A 20,214-nucleotide genomic window follows, 5' to 3' on the forward strand; every position below is an offset into this window, starting at 1 on the left:
AGTCAGCAGGGGGCGCTAAATGTCTGATGTTTGCCAAACGCCCTTAAAGATTTTAGAAGAAGAATCACTCGTGTTCCGTTTCCAGGACGATTCGGTTCGCGGCTGAAAGGCGCCAAATCCAAACCACCGAGGAAGTACCGCTAAAGAAGTCCCGGTGGTGACCGCTCCTCCTCCGTTCACGGTACCCGGTGTTCTCCGGTGTCGGATCCGTCCACCATGGAGGAAATGTTCAGCAAAGTGCTCCAGGTTCATGTGAGGTGCCGGGACTGCGAGGACAGGTAGGACCGCGGCGCCGGGCGGGCAGGTGGTTCCGGAGATGTCCGGTGGGCTGCAGCAGTTGGCCGGGTTAGCTTTTAGCTCACGTCACGCGACATGAAGACGAGCTGCTCGGCTGTCAGGGAGCTGATCACTGATCGTTATCGATCACTGATCGTTATCGGTCACGGATCGTTATCGGTCACTGATCGTTATCGGTCACTGATCGTTATCGGTCACGGATCGTTATCGGTCACGGATCGTTATCGGTCACTGCTGCCCAGGTCGTCGTCCTGCTCTCCCAGAAGCAGAGGTTTGAAGACTGCCTGCAGAAAGTCCGTCCACATGTAAACAACACGGAAGACATCGTGACTTTGATGCTGCACACTGGTTGAACACTGTTGGTGTGGACATGTGAAGATGAACCGTGTGTGCTTGTGTTTGAAGTGAAATCCTGGTTTCATGGTTTTATTTTGCAGGAAAGCAAATGTCCGTGTCACCATCACGCTTCAGTTCACAACGAGTCCAGTACACAAAAGGGTGAGTCGTTTTCAGTGCTCCCTCTGGATCCTCTGACCTTTAACCTCTTGGTCAATACCTGTTTTTAAACTGTCTTTTTCTCAGGTGACTGAGCGTGGTTTTGTTTTTCTTTATTATCAGGATCTTCTATTAAGACTCACAGATGATGTAGATCCATATTTCCTCTTCAGCCTGTCCATATCGGAGGAAGACTTCCAGAGGTTGGTTTTGGTGATGCGTTACAGCGCTGAGTGTTTGATGAGGTGTGTGATCAAGTCTCTGTGGTTTGTCGGCAGTTTAAAAGTCCAGCAGGGGCTGCTCATCGACTTCACATCGTTTCCTCAGAAGTTCATCGACCTGCTGAACATGTGCTATTCTGAGCAAGAGTCCGACAGTCCCAGGTACCACCGCATGACATCACACCGCTCCCCATGACATCACACCGCTCCCCATGACATCACACCGCTCCCCGCTGATCCATACTGTGTCAGTCCGCATCATACATGAAGTTACACGTACAGTTCTGTGCAAACATTTCAGGTGTTTGTGAAAGTGGAGGCGTTTCATAAATACTTGACATAAATAATGCCACAGATTGTTTTGTTTTTTATTAACCAAAACTTCATAGAAAGTGCTTCAAAGAGGAAAAGCTTCAATCCCATCAGGCTTTATCTTCTGCCTCCTCTTGTAGTGGCAGACTGACTCTGATGCAAACAAACCCACCTCTGTCAGAGACATGTGTTTCACATGTGAGCTCACAAGGTTCAGGGTAGATTTATTGGTCATTACGATCAATATTATTTTAATACACGTACAGTGGAACGAGATCACGTTTCTCAGGACCAGGGTGAAAACATCGTTATCTAAAACTTCCTGTTGCCGTTGTTCTGCCCCTCAGGTCCTGTGTTTCTGTTTGTGGGAGAGTTTCCTGGCCTGTTGGTTTTGCTTCTCTCCTGTGATGGTGGAAGATGTCGGACCTGTTATGGATGAGCCTTTAGGATATGTTGCCGTTCATTAGCACCTGTCTGGTGTCCATGGTTTAACTTGCCCTGGACAATGTGCCTACAAGTTTTTATCAGGCATGTGTTCTTTTAAGGCCAATTCATGGCTTGATGAATTTTCGGGCCCCGCCCCTCGTTTAGGAGCGGGGCGGGGCTTAAAAAAACCCATTTTAAAATAAGGAAATGGGACACCGCTTGTTGCGTTAACAGTAGCTGCAAGTTTCAAGGAATTTGATTGTTAGAAATGGAAATATACAGTATGATGATCAACTAGCGTCTCTGAGAGAATCAGCCGTTAATGCTCACAAAGTGAGAGACTTCATTCAAACTGTTTGCACCAGAAATAACTTTATCATCCTACAGCTGCACTTTCAGAGTACAAAAATATTCTTGGAAAACATCTATTTGTTTTGTGTATCGACTATTTTTCATGTTGTGTTGCTTCAGTTTGTTAACAATTCCTCCACCCGTGTGTTTGGGGTCTGCAGCTGGAAGCAGTCCTGTTGGAGGACTCGGTTTCTGAGCAGCAGGTTCACCTGCTCCTCTTAACTTTTGCATGTTGTTCAGTAAACAAAGGAGCTGTTGTTCCTGCTGTCAGAAGGTCAGCGTCATGTTTTCTACTGCTAATGTAGAACTGTCTGCATACAAATATTACACTTACATTTCACAATGTCCAAAAAGGAATGTCTGCAGATTAAAAGTTATATTTCCCACTGACACAGAAATACAGGACGTATTTTACTTATGTAAAATAAGATATGAAACATCTGAAGTGCATAAAATCTTTGCACAGTACTGTGTTGTGACATTTAAATATTGCAAGTAATGAGATCAGCTGATCTGGAGACAGCTCTTGTGATTGGTTGCATATTGGGTGTGTGTGTGTGTGTGTGTGTGTGTGTGTGTGTGTGTGTGTGTGTGTGTGTGTGGAGGGGGGGAGCGGACACACAACTTTCCTGTTTTGGGTTTTATCATCTATTTGATCAAATATTGGAGACTAAGTTCATTCTAACATCCGGTAGTGAATCATCACCACACTACATCATGCTTTTTCTTCTCTTCCACAGGTTTCTGCTGCACCTGTCGTGTCAGTCTGCAGCGCTCGAAGGCCCCGCCAGCTTCAGCGTTGTGGAGACAAACGCATTCAAGCACCTGAACCACTTGTGTTTACGGCTCACTCAGGGCTCGGACAAGGAGGTCAAAGACTATCTGGCAGTGTGTCTGTCCTCTCTGAAGGTCGGCTCGCTCAGCAGCGTCACACTATCTACCACCTGTCCAACAGAGCTTTGAAATTAACATTCAACTAAAAGTTCTCTTACAAAAGAACCACGTTATCTGCTGTGTGTTGAATAATCCAAACATCTCCGAGCTTTTACTTTGTTGAACTGTTTGACTCCTCACATGCGTACAGCTGCAACAGTGGTTTAGTTCTCCAGTGTTTTATCTGATGAGAGTAATGGTGTCAGTGGAAGTCACTGTGTTTTCTACATCCCTTCACAGATCCTGTCTGTTTGTCCTGTTGTGTCCCTGAAGACGTGTCGTGTCACTGTTTCAGGCGGAGAAGCAGGCCCTTGACGTGAAGCTGAAGAAGACCGAGGAGGATCTGTCCAGGCAGCTGAGCTACGCTCAACAGGTGAGCTTCGTCTACACAGTCTGTGTTTCGAGTCCTGTTTTATTCTCACAGGTGCGACGACCAGAACCTTCATTCAGTCCAATCGTGTCGTCCCACCACGTGTCACAGATGGTGCTCTTTGGGTCATGAACTTCAGAGCCAACCAGAGGCAGATACACGGGTGGTTAGAACAACAACAGTGGGCGGAGTCTGTCACCACTGTATCCCTTAATATAATTGGCTGCCATCTTGGACAGCCAAGGTAGAGCAGCACCAGTTAGACGAACCACAGATGACATCCTTCCTTCAGTACACCAACAGATACTCACTGTGTAGTACAGGAGTTTAGACACAGTCGTGTTGTTTCAAATCACACTGCTGTTCTGCACTGACAGGAAATGACCTCATCAAGTGAACACATCACCCTCCAAGATATCTGCAGCTTTAATTATTTTACCCAGAAATCAGCGTGTTTTTGTGTCCTCTGTTTAACACTCATTAAACACCGATTCTTCTGTCCAGCAGCAGCAGTGGAAAAGAAACATTTTGTGTTCAGGAAACGCTGCAACTTCCTCACGCCTTATTTTGAAATTCCTTTACATCTGTGGCCCCGCCCCCTTCCTCTACAGAGGCAACCGTTTAGGGTGGAAAGTGTCCAGAGTTTCACACTTCTGTTTTGGAGCGTCCTGAGTGCTTCATCCTGGTACTTGTAGTGTTCTGATGTTTCTGTGTTGACAGTGAGAACACACTGATGAGTGTCAGTACACAAGTACAACATCTGGAACACCTTGATCCAGCTTCATGTTGTTTGTTTGGCTCGAATGTGTTAAGATAAATATAAATATATGCAGTCAGGTCCATTCAATTTATATTACAAAGCACACAGAAGGTGTTTCGGGGTGGTTTTCACACACAACTGTGGTTTGTCCAAATTATTTCCTTTAGCTCTCAACCTTACGAGGCCTCTGATTGGCTCTGATATTCTGACCTCAACGAGCTCAGTCATTCCTAAACCGAACCAGTGATGTGTTCGAGGGCACGCTGTTCTTCAACAGATTCATGGAAACAGACTCAATGCGAAGCTGAGACTTTTATTTTCCATCCATTGGTTGATTTCAGATTGAATGTGCTGAAGCTCATTATTCTAAACATGTGCAGTGAAATGTATTCTGCATCTCTTTAAGATGTCACAACCAAAATAAGTTAAACATTTTCGAGAAGATTAAAACACGTACTGATGTATTGTACAGTGAAGCTTGTGTACTATATCCAATCACTTAGCAGAAAGGTGCTGACAGAGTTGTTTAAGCAGATCATCACCTAAAACAAATCATTACAGAACAGAGACGATGATGGTGACATGTTTTAGGTTTGTGCCACACATACTGATATAAACCTGTCTAATGTGTGTTTTTGTATTATAGACTCTGTCTGAGAAGACTAAAGAGTTGGACAAGCTGCGTTCAGAGTGGACCAATCAGAGCAGCTCTCTGTCCAGCCGCCATTCTCAGGAGCTCCAGTTAGAGAGAGAGAAGGCTGTCGAGGTCAGACTCATCATTTCTATTGTCATTATTAATTTGAACTATGTAGAAAATTAAAGTGGTGTAACAGCTGATGTAAAACACATGAACACATGAATGTCTCACCAGACGTGCTCTCATGCTGACAGCTGCCGGCAGTGTTGACATTTTTAAACGGAAATGGAAAACCTCCTTCTTCAGGCTTCATTTTATTTAAAATGGTTTAAAGGCATATTTTCATTTTTAGTAAATTTCCTTTTAAAATGTATTTTCCTTTTCTTTCTTTCTTTCTTTCTTTCTTTCTTTCTTTCTTTCTTTCTTTCTTTCTTTCTTTCTTTCTTTCTTTATTCTATAAACACTTTCATAGCTTCCATTGTCCTTCGTTACTTTTGCATAGTTTTATTGCTCTTATCTATCTGATCATTTATCTTAGCTCCTATTGAGCTCTAACTTGATTGTGTTATTTACTTTTCATATTTACAGCTTTTATCTTTTTAAGGCATTTCATTGTCCTCATTTTTATTGTTTTTTTTTTTGTTTCTAGTTCTTATTTCGCTCTATTTCACTATTGCTATTTTATTCAAAATTGTCTTTTAAATTATCTTTCATTGTTCTTAGATTTATTTATTTTATTTTATTGTTCTACAACTGTGTATCTCATTATTGGCCTGTCAATCATCTGTCAAGCACTTTGAACTGCACCCAAAATGTTCCAAAAGTGCTACATGAATAAAGTCTGATTGATTGACACCAAAAATTATGTAAACTGTGAAATACACAGATTCATCTGACAGTAATCGGCTTAATCAGCAATTAATTAGTCAGCTCGTTTGGATGGAAATGAACCCATGGTCAGATATAAACGTAGATTTAAAGTGCAGCAAACGGCAGGACATTTCTCCACTGACTGGTATCATCCACGCTGAGGATGCTGACTGTCATCCATAATAAAGGAAACATGAAATAATAGAATAACAGAATCTCACTCGTGAAAGGTGTGCTCACTTTTGCAGTGCAGTTGTACTTTAGAGTTTTATTTTCAGTGTAGAGCATTTAACAGTCCCCGGGAGGGTCCCTGAATGATGCTGTTGTTTTTCATGACATCATGTCTCCCTTAGAAAATGTAGGTGGGCAGTAAATGTGTCTGTAATATTGGCCGGTGGAGCTGAACTGACTACAGTTTGTTCTGTTATCACAACTCTAAAGACGACTTTGAACTAATTCTTTATGATTCATGACTAACTTTAGTGATTCAGTGGGGAAGCGGTTATTAGTTTGGAACATTAGTGGTCGATAACAAAACGGTGGGTGATTGATTGGAACGTGTCTGTGATGTCCTTCAGGTCCAGAGCAGGTTCCAGCAGCAGAGCGAGCAGCTCCGTCAGGAGCTGGAGAAGACTCACCAGAAGGGCAGCCAGCAGCTGCACGGCCGACTGACGGAGCTGGAGGCCTCCTGCAGGGAGCTGACGGAGAAGAAGTACAAGAACGAGGCGGCCAACCGAGACCTGAAGATCAAGCTCGTGGGTGCAGAGGAGGTCTGTGAAGAACGACAAATCACTTTCTACTTCATATTCTTACACTTTTTGTTTCTTGGTGGCAGCGGGTACAAATTATGAACTCGAGGCTGACAGACAGAATCATCCCATTTTATGTTGATGCTGAATATTTGTTAGCAAACAGTTGCTAATGAACCCAGTTAACAGTTAAGGAGCCCCATTGACTTACAGCTGCTTCCTGGTGAAGAGAACATGAATACTGAATGTCTTTTCAGCTCATAAAGGAAAATATTCGTCTCTTTAGCTGCTAAATTCTCCACTAGTCTGGAGTCTTCTGTCTGTGGTGCTGATCCAGTAGATTTACATGAGGTTAACAGCTTTTCACAGCCGCCTGCTGCTCCACTACGACACGATGGAAGAAAACAGCTGAGTAGGTGACGAGTCAGCTAATGCTCCTCTACTGATCCATTCATGTGTTCACTTTATTTGATGCGCTGTTATTAGAAATGACAGTTTACTATAAAACCTTTAAAATGGTGGCACTGAATGTCAGTTCCCACACACACTTAAACCACCAGAGCAGAGAGCCTGCTGCATCGGGCACGGCCTGGTAAACTGGAACTTCTTCACATATGTTGTAACTTTTATCTGGTGGGTGGAAATGTTTGTCTCAAATTCAGACAAAATGAAACCAAAGGAGAAAAACACTTGTGGAGTTTAATGCAAAAACATCTTTACTGCATATGAAAAGAGAGTGTTCGGTGTGTGTGTGTGTGTGTGTGTGTGTGTGTGTGTGTGTGTGTGTGTGTGTGTGTGTGTGTGTGTGTGTGTGTTCTGTGTGTGTGTGTGTGTGTGTGTTCTGTGTGTGTGTGTGCAGGAGTGCCAGCGTCTGAAGCAGCAGGTCCTGTCTCTGAGGCGAGAGAACAGCTCTCTGGACACGGAGGTGCATGAGAAGGAGCGCTCCCTGAGCCAGCTGCAGATGAGAGTCGCTGTTCTGGAGCAGGAAGTCAAAGATAAAGATCAGCTGATGCGTCGTACGAAAGAGGTGTTGGAGGCTACTCAGCAGCAGAAGGTACGAGCTGCCTCCTACATTATTTAATCACCTGGAGCAGATCCTGATCTCATAATCGACACAATATGACATCCATCTTTGGAAAGGATGGTTTTTGTTTTGAGACTGAACCTGTCGAATACCATCAGGTGTTTGCTTTTGTCTGTTCTTCAATTCTGTTTTCACCGTTCTGCTTTTTTTCCCCAGGAATCAGTGGAAGAAAATGCAGAAAGCAAAGAAGTTCAGGTTAAGAAACTTGAAGCAACGGTGAAATCCCTGTCTGAGGAGCTGATAAAGGTTTGTAGAGCTGAAGGCAGCTCGCCCATCGACTGCACTGCATCACCAGCTCAGTAGGTGTATTGACTGAGGCCGACGCAGAAGTGTCTTAAGCTGCAATACCATCGAGTGCCACTAGAGGTCGAGTCCAAAAAGCCTGAGGTGTTGTGTTTCATAACTTTCACAAACCAACAGGCGACGTCACTGCTGGTTGGTGCTTATACACACAACTAAAACTAATGTAGTCTAATACAACAGCCCCATAATAGATGGTATCTTCATATCGCAGTTCCACTATATGTGAAGAACTCTATGATCATTTTGGAGGCTGTGGTACTATTCAACTGTTAACCTGCACCTTGTATTTGAATGTTGTCCACTTTCTTACCCTCTTCTTTATTCAGGCTAACGGCATCATCAAGAAGCTGCAGGGGGAGGTTCGAGGCCTCGTTGGAAAAATAAAGGTCAAAAACACAGTGACTGTGTCACAGGAGAAGGTTCTCCAGGACACATCAGAAAAACTTCAGAGTGTTGAGAAGGACCTTGAGAGCACTCAGCAGCAGCTCGGTACCAAGGAGGAGCAGGTGGGTCTGCAGGTGGTTGTAACATGGGGAAACAGTTTACAGAGAAGACGTTATACTTCTTATGCAGTCATGAATGAATTTGTTGCAACCTTTAACAAAGATGAAGTTCTCCAAGAAAAGAACACCAGACCTGCTGTGAAACATGGAAGAGGTTCGCTTCTGTTTTAGGGCGACTTTACTTGAATCTGTGCAGCTCAATGAAACCTGAAGACTATCAAGGAACTCTGCAGCCTAATTTAAAATATCCTGTTGAATTGAAAATTTAAAAGAAAGTCAGATGACTCCCAGAGGGAGAAATGAGTTGACGTGTTTTGGTTTCATGATGGCGCCTCCTCTCTTTGCTTTAATTCAAATGACTGCTGTCCAAAGATGGAGAGTTTCCATACAGCCAATCAAAAAACCGTCACTGATTCCAACGAGACGTTTATCACAATCAAGTTTATTTTCTTCTCATCATCCTTTCCAACAGGAACACAAGGTATTTCTGTTCCACCCACACTTGGTGATCGTTGTATTTTTCTCTTGTGCATTCATGAGTTTTCTCTCTTATTTGTGGAAGTAACGCACCACAACACCAGGACGAGGTGATTGTGTGTGAAAGCTTCTGTGGCTGTGAATCAGATTCTGGTTGTGATATCGTGTGCTGCAGGTCAGCTTGTTTAATGAGCCACCAAACACGTTGATGGGAAGCTGCGCTGCTCGTGTCCGTTGGATACAGAGACCAGGAGGATAAATAATGCAAACAAATGATTTGACGTGTGTTGAAGTTGACGCCGGTATTCTTTCATCTTCCAGGTTTGCAGACTGAAGGAGCAGCTGGAGGCGACGGTGCAGAAGCTCAACGAGAGCAGAGAGGTGTTGAAAACAAACGAGAATGGTGAGCAAGCTGCTCTTCATCATTTCATACAAACTGTCTGCATTTTTATTCTGATCACAATCTGTTTAAATAGAAGAGCTTTGAGTGAGATGAACAGGGTTAGGGTTCAAAGATGGCAGCGCCCACTTCCTGCAACAGTTTGACTTCCTGTGTGAACAGTGGGAGGACGTGGTGACGTGCCATCTGTCCCTTCATGGAAGGACAAGGCGGTTTCTAGAGAGCTGGACCACGGACAGACGTGTTCCCATCAGTGAGCTGCAGGTTGGACACTGCTCTCATCTTGTATCGTGTCTTTCTTTGACTGCAGTTATAAACTGGCTCAACAAGCAGCTGAATGAGAAGCAGCTGAGCAGAAAGGTCCAGACTTCTGAATCTGCGGAGAATCCTTCAGTTTTACCATCGACGACAGGACTGAGGGTAGGAGAGACCCGCTCACCGCCGTTCCCTGCTCCGTGTCCTTGACCTGTTCACAACTTCATTTTACACGTCTGCATGTTTCAGGCCCAGTTTTATCCTCAGACCAGCAGACCGGCTGATGTCAATCCAGCTGGCCAGCGAGCAGGGCAGCCCGCCAGCAGACACATGTGAGTTTACAGTGGACTCGGACACTCTTCACACCGCTTCACTTTCTGCACCGGACAGTTCAGGCTGCTGACCGGAGAGTCAGGACTCCATGATCCACCGTGTCTGGGGAAATCTCCTTCAGTCAGGGCTTTGTTGAAGCTCCTTTGTGCAGCAGCTTCAGCCTCTCAGTTCCTAAGAGTGACGGAACTCTAAGAAAAGACTTAGAGTTGTGACGTTTTCTAAAATTTCTCCTTAAAGTTCAGAGTAGATCTTTGTAAAGATAAAAGACATTTTAACCCTTAAGAGAGCTCCTAAAGTGAAAAACTCAGGAGCAACAAGAAGGAGTTTTAAGAGGATGAAGAGTTTCTTAAAAAGTGGGGAAAATTGTGGAAGTACTGCGAGGTCAGAGAAATATTCTTCAACTGCTGATGGCACATTGATCAAATATTCCAGATTCTTTGTGCAGGATGACGTTTGTGGAGGATCTCATCAGAGACGCTCACTTCTACTCAACACAAGAACACAGACATGAAGGTGATGGAAGATGTTTGATAACTGGAGTCTGTTTGACCTTCATCAGCAGTGATCGAACAAACACAAACACTTTCACAGCCTCTATCGACACAGTTCATTTCATTTCCTCCAGATGTCACTTTCCATTCTGTCCCTTTATCACCAAGAGGGCATTAATATTTGGATCAACCAATCACATCTTTTAAAAGGACGTGTCATCTAGCAACGAGGTCGACCTCACCTCCTCATTGAGATCAGGGTTTCTGTTGTTTCCTTGGTCAGAGTTTCTCTGAGAAGTTTCCTAAAACGAGACTCCTTGATAACAGTTTGAGGGTAAGTCAGGAGCTCTCAGAGGATTCTGAGAATGTTTGTGAATACGAGCCTGATTCAGAGGACCAGCTGATGGCCTGGTGATTCCCTCAGTGTCCCGTTCAGTCCCAGACTGGTGGACCTTTGCTGCATGTCATTTCCCACATTTCCAATCTACAATATATCTACTGTGAGCAAAAGCAAGATGTCAAAAAATACTTTTAAAAAAGAAATGGTTTTACAGCCTTGTCTGATGTAGGCCACAATTACATGTGCTGTTTTTTGTCCTGACATGCAGTTGTATTTGTGGGATGTGGTAAACACACACAGGTGTGTGTGTGTGTGTGTGTGTGTGTGTGTGTGTGTGTGTGTGTGTGTTGTGTGTGTGTGTGTGTGTGTGTGTGTGTGTGTGTGTGTGTGTGTGTGTGTGTGTGGTGTGGTGTGGTGTGTGTGTTGTGTGTGTGTGTTGTGTGTGTGTTGTGTGTTGTGTGTGTGTGTGTGTGTGTGTGTGTGTGTGTGTGTGTGTGTGTGTGTGTGTGGTGTGGTGTAGTGTGTGTGTGTGTGTTGTGTGTGTGTGTGTGTGTGTGTGTGTGTGTGTGTGTTGTGGTGTGTGTGTGTGTGTGTGTGTGTGTGTGTGTGTGTGTGTGTGTGGTGTGTGTGTGTGTGTGGTGTGTGTGTGTGTGTGTGAACTCTGTCCGATGCCTTCAGTTTGCCACAGGTGACTCCAGTCAGCTTAGACACACATTATAGGGGTTATTAAATCAAACGAGATGCATCTGACAGCAGACCGTCAGATTTGTCACCACATTTCTAAAACGAACATGTTTACATGCTTTTAGTCTTTTAGTGAAGTCTGAGGAGTGAAATGTTAATGACCTCAATTTAAAGTGAAATCCATAATACGGTAAAGAGCAAAAAGTGAAGGAGTCTGAAGACTAAATCCAAACCGTCCTGTCTGTTCTCAGCATATAGCGATGTGCAGAACAGGCTGAGTCAACATGATCTTCTCTCTGTGAGAGTTTGGTTGAGCTTTCAAACTCTCTTGTGAAGTCAGAGGGGTGAAACGTGCGTGTTCGATTTCTTCATGCTGGTGTGTTTTCTCCTCGTCCTCAGCGGAGACTCTGCAGGTCTGGATTCAAAGTACTTTGAGAGGAGAGATGATAGCATCCCCATCTACGGGCTGCCGTCCAGTCTGCTTCACCGAGGTAAGACAGCTGTGTGTTCTGCATCAACAGGAACTACTGGCTTGAATTTCACTGATGAAATGTGACGTCTCACAGCGTTACTGCTGCGAGGCTTCTGACCGTAATGATTCTGGAGCAGCCGAGTACATAAAGAGGATTCAAAAGCTGTTTCCATGCAGAGTGTGTGCTGCTCAAAGACCTCAGACAGGATCGAAGAGCAGAGTGTCTGGATGAAAGGAGACATTACTATATACTGAAAAATAAGGCAGCCAAACGGTTCCGATCCAGAAGTGTCTTCAGCTGCAATACCAGCGAGTGCCACTAGAGGTCGGCTCCAAAAAGCCTCCGGCTCCATAGACTCCCATTCAACTTCTCTCATCAAATCCAAAGTGAATAAAATGTGTCCATCAGTTATCTCGGTGTTGTTAGCTAAAGTCACTCCTTCTTATTAGTTTTCTGGAGGTCCATCTGAAAATAATCCCTCATTCATTAGAAAAGAAGATTCAAGAAGACCTGTTTTTGGGGGCGTGTCTGTTTGATTGACAGGCCTGTGGTGCAGTCAGGTTACAGCTATCGGTGGGCGGGACGTAGTATCGTCAGGTTTCCAATCAGATCGGTCAGATCCACCGCTGGCTCCTCCCCCAGCTCGTCCAAATATGGTCACTTCCTGCTCCGAACCGCTCCGAACTAGCAAAGATGGTGACGGACAGAATCTGAACTGGAGGTTTCAGATGGCTTTATATGGTCAGACTGAGGCCTTCAGTCCAAACAGTCTCTCATTTCAACTTTTATTTGTAAGGTTCAGACACGTCCACAAAGCTTTCACAATTTGCTGTGGAGCTCGTCCTCTTACCAGAAAAGCTTTAAACAAATGTCAATCAGATATTGAGCATCATGATGATGTCCAGGCAGCACATCCAGTGACATGAGTGTCTCGTTGATTTAATCTTCATATTGAGATAAACTGAAGTATTTTTGATCGATATCTAATGAATGATGACATTACGGTTGCCATGACGACAAGGGGTTGGCTGAGTCACTTTAAGGAAGGCCATTCAAATGATCACTTTAACCCAAACTACAGTTTCTGTGCCTGAACGTCACCACGAGCGCCAAGATAGGATACACCGCAAAGGGTAACCACGGACCCGTCGGCTCGTCCGGGTCGGAGGACATGTGGTTTTGATTGACACGTTGGATGAGAGCGAGTTTCAGGGTAAAAGCAGTTTCAATACATTTCCTTTCATGTCCGTGTCTTCCAGAGCTCCCTCAGCGTTCAAAGACTCCCGTAGCTTCCGCTTACTTCTCTGCATGACAGATGAGCTGCTGCAGCGTGGTTTTCTTCCTCACCTCACCGCCTGCATCATCCTCAGCTCCTCAGTCTCTGTACACAACTGTCTCTGATGGGTGGGAACTCATTTGTTTGCCTTTAATGTGCAGTTCAAGCACATCTGTGATTGGTGGAGTCCACTGATCATGGAGAAGACATTATGTTTGTACATTGTTTTGAACCCTTAAGTGTGTATATTGTGTGTCATGCTGTATTTTACTTAAACTTTAATAAACAATTTTTTTTTAATTGTTTTTGGGGTTCACAGTAATTTCAGGCTTTTTACTTTTTTTTTTTTACTTTGGGGCTTATGGGTCAAAGTCAGTAGTTATTTCAAGATTTGTTTTCATTTATATAATGTGATCACTTGAAAGAAGCTTTTTTAGATGTAGTGGTTCATTGATTGATTCCTCTCCATTTGAAAAGTCTGTAATTACATCCGTGCTACATTTCAGACTGCATCCAATATGATGCTTTGTGAATATTGAGGAAGCCGTATCAGGTTCCTGCACATGGAAGCTCAAATAAAGGAAAAGATCAACACTTTGACAGTTTATTTTAGGGTTTTATATTGTGCAGACATCAGAATTTCTTGCATGACTAAGTTTTGTGAACAGTTACAATCGAGGCTCCACCACTCGGAGAGATCTCAGGCCTGGTGGGGTCTTGGTAAGGGGAGGAGTAAAGGAGCAGGCCAGGGACAAATGGGGTGGAGAGCTGGGTCAGTATCGTGCAAGCCCAGGCACATCGGGACCGGTGGGAGGCCGTCAGTGGTGGGCGGTCCTCCGGGGGCAGCTTTGGAAGGCCTGTCGTCACATACAGGCTCCTGCTGACCAGGGCTGAGGGCCTCCGTGTTCTGTTGAGGACAGAGTCAGATGAAGAGTATTCCTGCATAATTCATCTGCAGATGTCCAGACTTTAGGTCAACATGAAGTAGAAATATCAACTTCCTGAAAAAAGTAAAACTGATAATTCGCTGTTTGAGCTCAGCAAAAGAGCGGAGCTGCCGTGTTGGATGAACGGAGACTCACCGCCGGGGGGGCTAATTCACACTCGAGGGACATGACTCCATATTTATCGGTGTGAGACGAGCGGCAGAAAGAATGACGCTTTGGAGAGAGAAGAGGGACACAATGAGAGCGAGGACGACCACATTATTCAACATGAAACTCTCCTCCTGGATCTCTGACTCAGATGTGAGGTGTTGAGCAAGAGCTCCACCTCTGCTGTGTTTCTGTCCTCTGATCTCTTTGTGTCTCACTGTGGGCGGAGCTCCACCTCTGCTGTGTTTCTGTCCTCTGATCTCTTTGTGTCTCACTGTGGGCGGAGCTCCACCTCAGCTGTGTTTCTGTCCTCTGGTCTCTGTGTGTCTCACTGTGGGCGGAGCTCCACCTCAGCTGTGTTTCTGTCCTCTGGTCTCTGTGTGTCTCACTGTGGGCGAAGCTCCACCTCAGCTGTGTTTCTGTCCTCTGGTCTCTGTGTGTCTCACTGTGGGCGGAGCTCCACCTCTGCAGCACTGATGCAGTGCGGAGTAGACAGGTGGAGGGAGCGACCTGTTATTTTATAGTGTCGTTCTCTCAGACAGGTTAAAAAATAAATAGATTTAAAAAAAATGCTGAACTGGATCACCAAATACACCTGGGCAGCACGCCGAAGTAAAGCTATGTGCAGGAAACACTGCGTATTGTTTGAAGCTTCCTCGATCAGTCAGCCCTGGTCCAGAGGACAGATCAGTGCGTCAGACAGAGCAGGGAATAAAAACACTGAATAATGACACATTCACCCTACAAGCTTATTGTTTTTGTGCACAGGTAGATCGGTCGCTGCAGGCTTGGAGCTCACGTCTCCTCGTGTCTGTTTAATGTTTCATGTGAAACTCTTTCATTTTACTTTATAAGCTGTTTGAAATGCTGTGCACATCTGTCTGAAGAAAGTGTGTGTTGCTCAGTACTCACAGCTCTGTCAGGGCACAGAGGTGTACACGCCCAAGGCATGATTCTGGATCCCATCGGGCAATGACTCTCCACGAGGACGAACTCGGTGTAGTAGCTGGTCCCCGCCATCATCATGTACTGGGAGGAGAGCAAGGTCAGAGAGGACGGGGTGGAAATGTGCTGCTGCATACCATTTGAAATGAATTCCCATCAGTATATTCTTTGTACCCCAGATTTAATCCGTCCCACTTCCTGCAGGACGTAGTAACGCTCGTTGGTCTTGTTCTGGTTGAACTGCTGCACAGCTTGATGAATAGACTTCAGTCCTTCAGGGCTGTTGAGTGGGATGAACGAGGGACAGTCAGGGCAAACCCTCACCATCTGCTCGTTTGTCATTTCTACACACACACACACACACACACACACACACACACACACACACACACACACACACACACACACACACACACACAGGTTTTGCAGGTGAAATAACCTGATTTACGTGAGCTGTTAAATGTGTGAATTCCTGCCATATTAATGCATATTCCTTGTTCAGCTGATCTACACGAGTTTCACGTCATGATTTGTTTGTGCGTTTATAGTGAGGTTTGTTCTTTCAGTATTGTACTCTGTTATAACAGTGATTAAATATTCTGAAGTTACATCTTTTTAAGAGCTTGTAAGGCCAGTTCAGTCTGTAAAGTCTGGAGGCTTCATAACGTTCACAAACCAACGATGACATCACTGCTGGTTTTAACCCAAACTACGAACTTTTCCTGACACTAAAGCAACAGTTTTCACGCAGGTGAGGCAGAACATGACACCGGCAGGGAATCTTTGGTGTGATACCTGGTTGGTTTGTCATTGGCTGCTCACAGTTACCAAGGAATTTAAAACACGCAGGTAGCTTCATTTACCAAATGTAATATCTTATCTAACTGAAATTCACCTTACAGTACTACTGTATGTACCAGAACTGTTTACCGGAGCTGAACACTGGGTGTAAAAGGACGCCCAGGATGAACAGGGTTAGAGAGAGAGAGGCCCACCTTTTCGCACGTCACACTCATATTTGGTGACTTTGGCGTCGCCAGCTTCTACAGTCATCATCAGAGTGCAGTTGGCCAACACAGCCTGCAGAGACAGAGATTACATGTCACTGGATCCCTCACATCATCATTACGGAGCCTTTAAAAGCACCATGTGACGTGTTACAGCAGTACGCCCTCCTTCAGGCGGTGTAGGATTGCTAAAGAGGAGCTGGAATCGTTTAGCATTTACCCGGTCGGTCTGGCTTCGGGTTTCACAGTCCTCAAAGTGTTTTGGGTCCAAAACGCTGCACTTTGTCTCCAGAAGGTCCAGCTGCAAGTCAACGTTACAGCCATCATCCACCTGGACACAAAAGACAGGAAGAGTGGGAATCCCAATCACGAGGTCTGAAGTCTGAGACCGGCTGTTGCTCAACAGAGACAGACTCAAACTGTACACTTACACAAGACTCAAGAGTTCGCTGTCACATGTAAAGTAAATAAGTTGCACCGTGCCATGAAATGCTGACTGGACACTCCTGCTCTCCTGCAGAGTTCCCTGGAAATATGATGTGCACAGAGTCCGTACGTGGAAAAAAGAACAGGTCAAAATGTTGAGTAACATTTCACTCATGTCTTTATGGCGATTTTTAGCTTTAAGATGAGTTTAAGAGAGAAAGATAAAGGCAAGATGAAAAGGAAGGAAGGAAATAAGGAGTGGCAGTAATTTTAAGGTAATAAAAAAATTATAAAAAACTTTGATTGCTATTTAACAGTAATTGTGTCACTGATCTGAAACAAACTGCTGTAAACCAGAGAGAGCGACTAAATGTACTCAAGTACATTAAAGAAAATGTTTCATCTGTGCTGTAGTGAAAGAAAATCTATAAAGAATCTCAAAATGGAAATAATAAAAGTTCTAAGTCAGAAGGGAACAGGGCTGTGAAGCCACCACAGCCAGTCTGACTAATCCACCTAAATACTAATACACACATATACTATGTATAAAGACATTGAGTGAGTGAACTATTATTGACAAAGACGTCCTGGTATTTTTCCACTATTATCTGTCTTCAGATCGTCAGAGATGACAGTGTGTGTGTGTGTGTGTGTGTGTGTGTGTGTGTGTGTGTGTGTGTGTGTGTGTGTTCAGAGGAAATCTAACCGATCGTTGTTTTTCCAATCCAGCTGCACATGACGGTTTATACTGATCATATCCATATCTGTCATTGATAAGTCATCCTGGCTGTGGTGGCGAGGCCAACAACAACTCTGTTAACTAAAACAGCTGTCAGGTGAAGCAGATGCAGTGAACTTCATGCTGAGAGGAGAAAGACTGCTGCACTGTGATGTCTCTCTATATAAATGATATCTTGTGCGTACGAATTCATGATTTCTTTTTTGTCCGCACATCTCTCACCTGTTCCACTGTTCTTCCCCGGGTTTCGCCGAGTCTGAACTTGTAGCCGTGCTTGTGGTTCTCGTTGATGTGATGCACCGCCACACGGGCCGCCGCAGCGCCGTCAGTGTCGCTGCATGTTACCGGCTCCAAGGCCGGAGCAGCACCGCCGAGCAGCACCGCAGAGGCGAGCAGCACCAGGACGGGGATCATCGTCACGGGGCGGAGAAGGACTGAGCGGACCGCCGCAGCCCGGCGGACTTATATAGACACGGACCGGCGGCCGGAGGGGGAGGGGGCACGGTGACAGGACAAACGGGAACTTTAACCAGAGCTGTTTATTTAGAAATATCTGCTGACACAGTTTCATCATAGTTTTTACCACCAATGTTTTTTTTGGCCCGATAAACACATTTCTACTGAAGCAAATCTAATCAGAGGAACTTTAGTTGCATTTGAACTTAATATTTCATGTTGAACAAACCTGATGTAAAGAGCTCCGTTAAAATGAATGAGAATCACTTTTTTTACATGATGTGACAGGATTGAAAAATATCTTGGGAAACACTTTGCTGAACTTTTTTTCAGTTCAACTCAATTGTATTGATAAAGACCCAAATTACATTAGATTAACAGAAGTCATCTCAAGGAACTTTACTCAGCAAGTTCAACAATTACCACTTCCTTTTTATAATTTTTTTATTCTGCCTTTTATACCTAATTTGTATCAAAACAGAAATACATTAACTGAGGTCTTATAATATCTAAAATGTGATTTACAAAAAAGAAAAAAGGTAGTAATGAGCAGGAGAAGCAGTCACACTGTTCCCTCACTATTTCCTGACCTCAGACTACAGCTGTTGGATGACCTGGAGGGAACGCTGCAGCACACAAAATTCCACTTTATAGTTTAAAATGTTCGGTGGGCAGAACATCATTTGTACACATGTTTAGTCTTGTTAAATACATGCCAGACTAAATTTAAACTGTATATGAAAGAAAGAAAGTTTGGTGTATTTGCCTGTAAAACCAAGACTATATCAAGTTGGCGGCTGGTCCCTGTATGAAATGATAGAGGGCTTTTAATTTGAGATAAGGGCTTTTAATTTGAACCAAATACAAGAAGTCCCGACATATGGCTGACCAATGGTGTAACTGTATCGTTTAGTCAGTCTGTGACAGACACTCACATGGCCATACCTGTAAATGTCTGTCTGTCACAGACCTCCAGCCTGAAGCAGGAAAACAGGAAAGATTCTTTATTATTATCTCAGCCGCTTTGGAAAATTATTTCAGTAAAAAAACAGCTACAATTAAATTTAAGATCAGCTCTGAAACCATGAAGACTTCAGGCTCGTGTCTGACGTCAACAAGTCACATCAGGTCAACTATGACAGAATCGATCCACATGTTCTGTTGACAAGCTGAAATAAAAGCTGGAAACTAATTTCAACAGAGATCAGCAGCAATCAGACTTTGTCCACACACACAGAGGACACTGAACCTCAAACTGTTCAAGGTTTCACCAGAAGAGTGAAAGATAAATAGAGTCGTGACTCTGTTATAGGAGGATATGTGAATCAGGCTGACACATTTAATCATTAACAAGAAGTGATAGATCAAATTTAGACTTTTTGGCGACAGGTTGATCAGAAGAATGACAAAAACTCTTTAATCATCTTTAAGTATCACCCTTGTGAAGATCAGCCCATTTCTAACCTTAAGGTGTGGAGAGATAGGAGTGCCAGAATAAATAATCAATCAGTAAAAGAAGAAGGAAATGAATGTGGAAATATAAGGGGAATAAATAAATATAAAAATGTCGAAATATTAAAGTTTAAAAGAGTATTGCCTTTTGCTTTTCACTTATTGTCTTTCTTTTTCCATATTGCTTTTGCTTTTCTAGTATTGTCTTTGCTTTTCCCGTATTGACTTTGCTTTTCCCGTATTGACTTTGCTTTTCCTGTATTGTCTTTGCTTTTCTAGTATTGTCTTTGCTTTTCCCATATTGTCTTTGCTTTTCCCGTATTGTCCTTGCTTTTCCAGTATTGACTTTGCTTTTCCCGTATTGTCTTTGCGTTTGCCATATTGCTTTTGCTTTTTCCATATTGCTTTTTCTTTTCCCGTATTGTCTTTGCTTTTCCCGTATTGTCCTTGCTTTTCTAGTATTGTCTTTGCTTTCCCATATATTGCTTTTCTAGTATTGACTTTGCTTTTCTAGTATTGTCTTTGCTTTTCTAGTATTGTCTTTGCTTTTCCCATATTGTCTTTGCTTTTCCCATATTGCTTTTGCTTTTCTAGTATTGACTTTGCGTTTCTAATATTGTCTTTGCTTTTCCCATATTGTCCTTGCTTTTCCTGCATTGTCTTTGCTTTTCCCATATTGTCCTTGCTTTTCCCTATTTTTTTTTGCTTTTACTTGAAGGCTTGGAGGCATCTGTAACAGACTGCCATGCGGGATGATGAGGTTTGAATCCAGGAGGTGACAATGTTTTTGTTGAGTTGTTTTTTGTGTCCTAACTCCACCATGCTTTTTTTCCCCCTAATCCCAACCATGTGTTTTCGATAAGTTTAATTTTCCTGTAAATCACATGCCTCTATGAAGGCTGTAGGTTTAATTTTCGTCCACTATACAGGAAAATGTGTAACTGTCACGCCGAGACGGGCTGAAGCGTGTCTACTTCACGTTGTGCTGTAGTGGACCGGCGTGTCTATTTCACGTTTTGCTGTGATACCGGGTCGCATATCCTGTTCGAGTGAGG

The 20,214-nt window shown here is 43.8% G+C and overlaps 2 protein-coding genes across 2 annotated transcripts; one reads left to right on the forward strand and one right to left on the reverse strand.

Annotated features, from left to right (window-relative positions):
* Positions 1 to 91: 91 nt before the first annotated feature.
* On the forward strand, positions 92 to 13,345 carry sass6 (SAS-6 centriolar assembly protein). The gene is made up of 16 exons (XM_069151033.1): positions 92 to 278; positions 735 to 795; positions 916 to 995; positions 1,071 to 1,175; positions 2,843 to 3,011; positions 3,331 to 3,408; positions 4,812 to 4,931; positions 6,251 to 6,442; positions 7,281 to 7,475; positions 7,662 to 7,751; positions 8,135 to 8,314; positions 9,110 to 9,191; positions 9,499 to 9,608; positions 9,693 to 9,775; positions 11,691 to 11,782; positions 13,024 to 13,345. Exons 1-16 carry the CDS (start codon positions 217 to 219, stop codon positions 13,074 to 13,076), a joined length of 1,752 nt encoding a protein of 583 aa, XP_069007134.1. The 5' UTR covers positions 92 to 216; the 3' UTR covers positions 13,077 to 13,345.
* Positions 13,346 to 13,630: 285 nt separating this feature from the next.
* On the reverse strand, positions 13,631 to 17,699 carry ahsg1 (alpha-2-HS-glycoprotein 1). The gene is made up of 7 exons (XM_069151034.1): positions 17,474 to 17,699; positions 16,307 to 16,417; positions 16,075 to 16,159; positions 15,254 to 15,423; positions 15,047 to 15,163; positions 14,123 to 14,200; positions 13,631 to 13,947 (listed from the first exon to the last, which is right to left on the reverse strand). Exons 1-7 carry the CDS (start codon positions 17,663 to 17,665, stop codon positions 13,741 to 13,743), a joined length of 960 nt encoding a protein of 319 aa, XP_069007135.1. The 5' UTR covers positions 17,666 to 17,699; the 3' UTR covers positions 13,631 to 13,740.
* Positions 17,700 to 20,214: the final 2,515 nt, after the last annotated feature.

The sequence above is a fragment of the Embiotoca jacksoni genome, unplaced genomic scaffold (assembly GCF_022577435.1).
Source record: "Embiotoca jacksoni isolate LCO1_2020_lvr unplaced genomic scaffold, fEmbJac1.0.p SCAF_16, whole genome shotgun sequence".
NCBI classification, from domain to species: Eukaryota; Metazoa; Chordata; class Actinopteri; family Embiotocidae; genus Embiotoca; species Embiotoca jacksoni.